Here is a 9,046-nt window from a genome sequence, read left to right on the forward strand (position 1 = left end):
GCCCAGGCCCCCCCAAAGCCAGCACGTGCAGTAGGATCCCCTGGCTTTTTTTTTTTACTTTGTTTCTTTTAAATTTTTTTTTCTTTTTTTTCTTGAGACAGGGTTTCTCTGTGTAGCTTTGGCTGTCCTGGATCTCACTCTGTAGACCAGGATGGCTTCAAACTTATAGAGATATATCTGCCTGTGCTTCCCAAATGCTAGGATTAAAGTTGTGTACCACTACTCCTGGCTATTCTATTTCTTTTTCTTTTTTAAAGACTTTCTCTTCCTTTTTTTCATGTCCCAAGCCTAAGTATATTTTTAAATACACTGTAGACTGTTGATAGATATGGGTTTTTTCTGTCTGAATTATTTTTATTGTATATCTCTATCTTTTTCTGACCACAAGTCTTTAATCTGCTAAGAGACATGACTAGGATTAAAACTGCAGCTTTGGCAACTGACTCCACCACATTCCTTAACTTTTTGAAAGTCTAGCTTCATAGTGGAGGTACTGGTATTTAAGTGTTTGGTGGCAGGATCTCTTAAAAGATCTGCAAGGTTTTTGCTGCTAATGCTGAGTCAAGAAGCCTCTCTTAAAGGAGTCATGCTTCTGCTTGCCATCAGTAAATAGAGTCTATGTAAGTAAGACAGTTACCAAGAAGCTGAGCTTGACTCTGTTTGTGTCTGTCTAGAATCCCACCCCCCCCCTTTTAAAAAGCTTTCTCAGACTTTATATGGAAATTCTTGCCAAATGTTTGGGTGTCATTTGTAGACAGAAGTTTGTGTACCACCTGGTCCCTCAGCTCTTCAGTCCCAAAGAAATACACAGAGGCTTATATTAATTATAAGTTGTTTGACCTATTAGCTCAGGCTTATTATTAACTAATTCTTACAATTTAAATTAGCCCATAATTCTCGTCCATTTTTAGCCATGTGGCTTGATACCTTTTCTCAGTAAGGCATTCTAATTTTTCTTTCTCTGCATCTAGCTGGTGACTACATCTCTGCCTTTCCTCTTCCCAGAATTCTCCCAGTCTGGTCTCCCCACCTATACTTCCTGCTTGGCTACTGGCCAGTCAGTGTTTTATTAAACCAATATGAGTGACAAATCTTTACAGTGTACAAGAGCATAAGGGTGTAGGAGAAGGGCCCGCTTGTTTGTTCTGGCCACCCAGCTAGCTTAGCCCTGAAATAACCACACAGAAATTGGATTAATTAAATCACTGCTTGGCCATTAGCTCTAACTTTTTATTGGCTAACTCTTACATATTAAATTAACCCATTTTCATTAAACTGTGTATCACCACGAGGTCATGGCCTACCAGCCAAGTTTCAACATGTCTATTTCTGGCAGCAGGTCCATGGCATCTCTTACCCTGCTTTCTTTTTCCCAGAATTCAGTTCTGCCTTCCCTGCCTACCTAAGCTCTGCCCTATCAACAGGCCCAAAGCAGTTTCATTAACCAATGAAAGCAGCACAAAGAAAGAAGGACCTCCTACATCATTTCCCCTTTGCTGTTTAAACAAAAGGAAAGCTTTAATATAGTAAAATTCTAGCAAGAATTACAGTTACAATATTTATATTTACTTTATCTTTTATTATAACTAAAGAAAACTATAAATCTTTCAATTCCATCAAAGACTCCAGAAGGATATAATATTACCTAAGTAAACAAGAAGTACATTGTAAGCAACTTCCAAAACTCTAGAAATGACAGACTCATTCATGAAACAGGAACCCCAAAGGATCATCTCACCTTTATGCAAGTTCAGCAGTCATTTCTCTGCATGTCCTGCATGTCTTGTAAAGCAGTTCAGGCAAGAGCAGGTTTTTGCCCAAATGGCTAATCAACTCCATAAGGAATCTCTTTGATGCCCATCTTTTTCTTGAAGTAGCTTGTGCTTCCAGGAGATGTGTCTCTGGTGCAGGAGAACTGTCTGTATTCTGTCAATCATGTTTCAAATAAACACTGATTGGCCAGGCAGGAAATATAGGCGGGAAAACCAGACAGGAAGTAGAAATGATGTAATGAGAACAGGAGAATTCTGGGAAGGAGGAAGTTGATTCCTTCCACTCCTGCCCAGACCACCGAAGTAGCAGGATATGATCTGCCCCACTGAAAAAAGGTACTGAGCCACATGGCTAACATAGACTAGAAAAATGGGTTAATCAAGATGTAAGAGTTAGCCAGTGAGAGGCTAGAGCTAATGGGCCAATCAGCTTATAATTTATGGAGACCTATGTGTGATTTTCTCTGTGACTAAACAGCTGGGGGGCCTGGCGGGACAAAAACCCAACAACAAACAGGACCCTCCATGTTGCATATCTCACTGTCATGAAAAGTCTTAAGTTCTTAAACATTTTAAATGCCATATTCTGAAGGTCTCTGAGATTTGAAGAATACCTATTTAGCTGAAATATATCTGTATACATCTAGAAAATCTAACTAACATGACTGCAAGCTTGACTATTATATATGATTATCTATTAACCTATATTTTTTAATTATACATGACATTTTTAAATGAACTACACAATCACAATACCTTAATCAAGATCAGAAATACATAAACATATAACAAAATTGACCTTAAATTTGTATCAATAAACCAAGATCCATACCAATGCAAATTATTCATATCTATATCATAGCGGGGGGAAGAGAGCATGGGAGAATGGGGTGGTCAAGATGGGGAAAGGACAGAGAGAGAAAGAGCATGGAAAGAAATATCTTGATTCAGAGAGCCATTATGGGGCTAGCAAGAAATCTGGTACTAAGGGAATTCTTGGGAACAAGGATGAACCCAGCTAAGTCTCTAACAATAGTGGAGAGGGTACCTGAACTGGCTTCCCCTGTAATCAGATTGATGACTACCTTAATTGTCATCATAGAACCTTCATCCAGCAACTGATAAAAGCAGTTGCAGAGATCCACAGCTAGAACTGGACCAAACTCCCAGAGTACAGTTAAAGAAAGGGAAGAGCAATAATATGAGCAAAAGGGGTCAAGACCATGATAGGGATACTCACAGAAACAGCCGACCTGAGCTCCTTGTAGCTCAATGACTCTGTACTAATAGTGGGGAAATCTGTTTAGGATTAAATTAGGCCCTCTGAATGTGGATGACAGTTATATGGCTGGGGGCAGTCTATGGAGCCAACTGGCTGTGGGACCAGGATTTATCTCTAGTGCTTGAACTGGCTTTTTGGAGTCCATTTTCTTTGGAGGCATACCTTGCTCCAAATTAAGGCCCTCCAAGATTAAGAGGGCCTTAATCTTGCCTCAAAGTGATGTGCCAGACTTTGTTGACTCCCCATGGGAAGTATCACCCTCTCTGAGGAGTGGATGAGGAATGGGATAGGTGGGAGGTGGAGGGAGTGGGAGAAGGAAAGGGAGAGGGAACTGGGATTGGTATGTAAAATGATAAAAGATTATTTTAAAAAAATAAAAAAATTAAATCCAAACTAGAACCACTGTCCTTCTTTTATGTATATATGAAAAAATAGAAACTATACTATTGGTAAATGCATAGACTATTACAGTGAATTCACAATGAATGTGAAATGGTTTACTCATAAAACTATTTTCTAAATCTTTCTTCCTAACTAGTTATACTTTCATGAATAGAATTGCTGAGAACTTGTTTATACAGAAAGTAACTGCACTACAAATTCTTGTCCCATTTTTGTCATTCCTCATGTCACTTAAGAATCTTGGCATGCTAAGGTGTCCAGCACTAGAATTCATCTTTATTAAAGTAAATCACTTAGTAATAAAAAGAATTATTCTAACAAAATCCATATTGTACCACATACTAAATGGCTTGTGTAATAAGGACAAGCTAATTATTTATGGGGTGAAAGCATAGGGTATGTAACCTTTTGTGATTTCATAGCAGTAGCTAGCCAGAATGTTAACTTTGTTTTGTTGCTTGGAGGACAATTATAAGTATGTATAGGTATTTATTTGACTCATAAATTTTACTGTTAGAGCCAAGTCATTCTCCTGGGCTTATGGGAATATATGCCACCAGGCAATAGGTTAGTAACTACAGAAACCATGTGAAAGTGTCACTTCAAATCTCAGATCAAAACTGATGTCTTTGAGATTTTGCAATCTACCAGCTATGTGATGCACATGGTCTTAATGATAACACTGCCTAGCAATAGACACTTGAGGTGTTTAAGATGGCCCAGAATGTTCCACTATACCCATGGTGCCAACATGCACCCACTGTGGAAGATGCTCAATCAGTGTGTGTCCCTCTTAATGGACAAGCTTATATTTGGTGATATACATGACAATCAAACACAATAGTAAAGGGAATGCCCCCACACACACACTTCCAAAAAAGTTTGGAAAAACAGATTGGTTTGGAGCCTGGACCACAAAACGTGGGAGGGCTCTTTGTGGAGAACCACAGCCGAAAGGAATTCTCTTTACTGATGAATTCCTCTGGCCCTTTGTACTGGCTTTTTTGGGGCATGTCAGTTATTCCTACAACCAGCTAACCACCCCCTGCTTGCTGGCCCCACCCCATCCAGTTCTTACTTGAAATATGTGTTATGGGAAACAGGGCAACAGAGAGAACTTTTGAGTGTGGTCAGTCTATTCTTAACTTTGGTGGGCTATTCAAGTTTACCAGACTGATTCTGGCTTCATGGGGCCTCAAAGGTTTTTGAATAATAAAAACTTGAACACTGCAAAATGCATTTAAATCATGAGCCAAGAATGGACTACAGTGGGTGGTAGTTCAAGAAGCTAGCCAATGGGAAAGCATGGACCCTGAAGGGCTTTTGCCTGTGGGCAACTGCATCATAAATATGCCGTTTGGGCCAGGTTTTTCAAGAAGTTAGATTTCTTGGTGTTACAGGCCAACTTTGCTCCACTTTCTGAACTGAAATCTCTGATGCACAGCATTCTGTAGATTGATTCCCCTTGCTCTTCTTGCGCTTCTCCAGCTCCCATGGAAACAAAGTCCCTAGTCTCTTGAAAGTAATGCTAAGTAAACAAACACTACAAAGGCTGTTAACGGGGGATATCTCTCTCAAATGTTTAGGTTTTTTTGTGGTTATCTAGGTTCAAGGAGGAAGGGGTCCCCTAGCTCCAGGAGCCAGCAGGGCCTCTTTGTAGTAGGCATCTATGTGTTTAGCCAGATGTCATCCCAGGGAAGGGCAAAGAAGGAAAGATAAAGCAGAATTCTTATTAAAAATAAGACTCCTGAGGGAGAGAAAAAACAAGCTAGAGAATAGGTCAAGTGGAAAGGAGGCCAGGCAGTGCCATCTGCTGTTGATTAACGCTAACAGTCAGCAATGAGAAATGCACACTGCCAGGAAGTGCCCCTGCTCTTTGGAATGTGGACCTGTGGCAGCTGTCTGGGAGCAGATCTTCATGTATCCCACATGCAAAGATGCCCAGTGACAACACAGTGCTACAGAGTGCATACAGACAGAGAAGGACAGGAGGGACAGGTGCCTGTGGTAGTGTCTGGGTGGGCATGCATCTTCTGATCTTGCTTCACCTTGCTGGCCTTTGTTTCCCTATCAATAACAAAGTGACACTTGGCCAAATGACCTCTGTGCTCCCCTTAAGCTCCCAGATTCTACTGTCCGTCATACTCTGCCTGACCAAATTTCCCAAGGTTCTTCTAAGGTTCTGGAGAAGTGTGAAGAGCCTTAGACACCTCAAGCCCCAAAACTCAAAGGAATAGCACCCCTAGCAGCTCAGTTGCATCCAGTCTTTTTTCAGAGATCCATCTGTGTCTGTCATTCCCGTGTTACAGTTGCCACCAAAGCAATGTTTCTTCCTCAACATGGAATGGGACATGCTTGGAGGTCTACTTATAATTCTTTCTCTCCTGATTTTAATAGCACTTTCACATTTTCTGAATGCAAGAGGCTTTGTTTTATTTTAAGTAATTTCCGTTTATTTCTGTGTGTGTACTTGTGTGTGTGTGTACATGTGTGTGTGTGTTCATGCACACATGCATATGCACAGGGGAGGGCAGAGGACTGCTGCAATAGTCACAGTAGGGTCTCCTGCCATGTGTTCACAGGGTCAAAATCAGGTCCATCTGCAGGTGTCTTTACTTGCTGAGCCATCGCAATAGCCCAATTTTATCTTAAACCATCAGATTATAGAGACTTTGTGCTGGAATTTGTATATGTTTGTCTTCATTTGTTTGTTCATCTTTTAGTTAAGGGTAGGCAAATACATGCAGACAGCAATATTTTAGTAGAGGGTGAGGCTGGATTCCAGTGGGAATGGAGGGTAAAGATCTCACACTAAGACAGTAGCAGTGAAAATGGAAAAAATGAGCAGAGCAGAGATCATGGTGTAGTGCAGAGATGGTACCTTGCAGAGGCCAACTCAAGTCATAATCCTGGCTGTGGTATGTGTCAGATGGCACATACGCTGTCACTACTGTACCTCCTTGTAGCTTGTTCTATGGATTCCAGATGCTACCCATAAAGGACTCAGCTCAGAACTTTGTACTGGATTGGAAGCCAGTGAACATCGGGAAGCTAGGTGATAAGTAAAGATGGTAGTGAAAATACCCTACAGGAAGATCAGCAGGGACTCATATATTGAAGAATTAGTAGAGGCACACTGTGGAGATTTTTAGTTTAACCACCTGAGCAGTTTGTATAATGGTACTTAGTTAAGTTGGAGATCCAATCGCTAGGGCAGCAGTAGACATGAGACAGCACTGAGACACAAATACAAGTAAGTAAACATATGTAATTTTTAAAATGGTTGATTATCCATCATCAGAGAGGTTTCTCCCTGCAGCTGATGGGAGCAGATGCAGAGACCCACACCCAAACATAAGACGGAACTTGGGGCACCCCGCAGAAGAGGGAGAGGAAGGACTGTAGAAGCTAGAAGGGTCAAGGATGCCAGGAGAACATGACCCACAGAATCAACTAAGCAAGGCTCTAAGGGCCTCATAGAGTCTGAGTCTCTCCGTGTCTGCACCAGGACCTCTGTGTGCATGCTGTAATTGTTTAGCTTGAGTGTTTGTGGGAGTAGGGGTACCTCTGACTCTTTTACCTGTTCTTGGGACTCTTTTCCTCCTGCTGAATTGCCTTATCCAGCCTTAATATGAGGGTTTGTCTAGTCTAGTCTTATTGTAACTTGTTAGGCTATGTTCGATTGCTATCTCTGGGAGGCTGCTATTTTCTGAAGGGAAATGGAGGAGCAGTGGATCCAGTTGGGAGCGTTGGGGGGAAGGCAAGCTAGGAGGATTGAAGGAAGTGGAGGCTGTAGTTGGAATCTATTACATAAAAAAAGAATAAATAAAAAGAAAAACTGGTTGATTATCATAGTGGAGTGTGATTTGAAGTTGTGTGTTATTTTAAAATCGTATTGGCTGTAACTATGACAATATGATATAATATTGGATAGGGCCGGGCGGTGGTGGCGCACGCCTTTAAGCATGGGATAAAACCGGACTTACATAGCGGACAATGAGGACTACTGAGAACTCAAGAACAATGGCAATGGGTTTTTGATCCTACTGCACATACTGGCTTTGGGGGAGCCTAGGCAGTTTGGATGCTCAACTTACTAAACCTGGATGGAGGTGGGCAGTCCTTGGACTTCCCACAGGTCAGGGAACCCTGATTGCTCTTCAAGCAGATGAGGGAGAGGGACTTGATCGGGGGAGGGGGAGGGAAATGGGAGGTGGTGGCGGGGAGGAGGCAGAAATCCTTAATAAATAAATAAATTAAAAAAAATAATATTGGATGGGCTTGTATTGCTGCAGTGGAGAATTTGTTTAATTTGAAAATATGTTCATGGTATAGAAAGGCATGTGATAAACTCTTCTTACTTATGTTATTTAAATCCAAACTCATTGTCCTGGCTAGTGTTGTCAAGTTGACAGAATCTGGAGTCATCTCAGAGACAAGCTTCCCGGAATATCTAGTGAGAGGTCTTTTAGCCCCACAGAGGAGAGGATTATGTTGATTACGTTCATTGAATGAGAAGACCCATCCTGAAAGTCCTGGAGTGTGAGAAGAGGAGAAAATGAGCTGACTGGGTGCAGTGGGACAACCTCTGGGGCTGGCTGTCTTGTCATGGACTGTAGCCCTGAGCTGCCAGTCAGAAGAGACCTTTTCTTCTCTAGCTTTCTTTTTGTCAGGGCTCACACTTGCAGCATCAGGAAAAGTAACTAAGATGTGCTTTAGCGAAGATACTGTTTGAAATGATTTTTTTTATCTGACTTCTCTTACAGGTATTCAAGAAGGAACACAGTGTACCAAATGTAAAAATAACTGGGCACTGAAGTTTTCAATCATATTATTATACATTTTGTGTGCCTTGCTAACCATCACAGTAGCCATTTTGGGATATAAAGGTAAGTATGCACTCTTTCTGTTTCCTTTTCAAATAGCAAAGGGATTTGAAATTTAAATGCTAAAAACATCACCTTTGGAAGTAAGAAGTACAGTTGGCCCTTGTATCCATAGAGAGTTAATTTTAGGTCATTTGTCCCCTCAAAGGATCTCAAAATCTTAATGCTGTCTTCCCTTTAGTTCAGGGCTTCCATTGTTTTATGTATACATCCTCCCATATATTTTATGTCACCGCTAGATGACTTATAATACCCAATATAATGTAAATGCTATGTAGATGGTTGCTATACCTCATTACATAGAGAATGATGCCAAAAACAATTTGTATATGTTCAATACAAATACATTTTCCCCAAGTATTTCCATTGTGAGGTTGGTTAAATCCAAGGACCTAAAACCTGGAAGGACCGTTGAATTATATTTATGATACTCCTGTGTAAAACTCACTAACATGATGAATTCCATTTTTGTGTCCTGAGATATTAGCTATGGATGGAACAGTTTTGATTCACTTCATAATCATGACAGCCCTTTCTAGGTTAGGAAGATTTTTTTTCTTTTTTCCATGTTGTTTTTTTCCTATTTTTTTCAGCCATTTCCTTTTCCTTGTTTTCTTCTTCTTCTTCTTCTTCTTCTTCTTCTTCTTCTTCTTCTTCTTCTTCTTCTTCTTCTTCTTCTTCTTCTTCTTCTTCTTCTTCTTCTT

At 40.7% G+C, this 9,046-nt stretch overlaps 1 protein-coding gene across 1 annotated transcript in view; it reads left to right on the forward strand.

Moving 5' to 3' along the window:
• The window catches only part of Colec12 (collectin subfamily member 12), a 189,332-nt gene that overhangs the window by 152,605 nt on the left and 27,681 nt on the right, over window positions 1-9,046 (forward strand). Inside the window, exon 3 of the mRNA XM_005355744.3 lies at window positions 8,223-8,345. Coding sequence (XP_005355801.1) covers window positions 8,223-8,345 — 123 coding nt within the window. The remainder of the gene's footprint in view (window positions 1-8,222; window positions 8,346-9,046) is intronic.

This window comes from Microtus ochrogaster, chromosome 18, assembly GCF_000317375.1.
Source record: "Microtus ochrogaster isolate Prairie Vole_2 chromosome 18, MicOch1.0, whole genome shotgun sequence".
NCBI lineage: Eukaryota > Metazoa > Chordata > Mammalia > Rodentia > Cricetidae > Microtus > Microtus ochrogaster.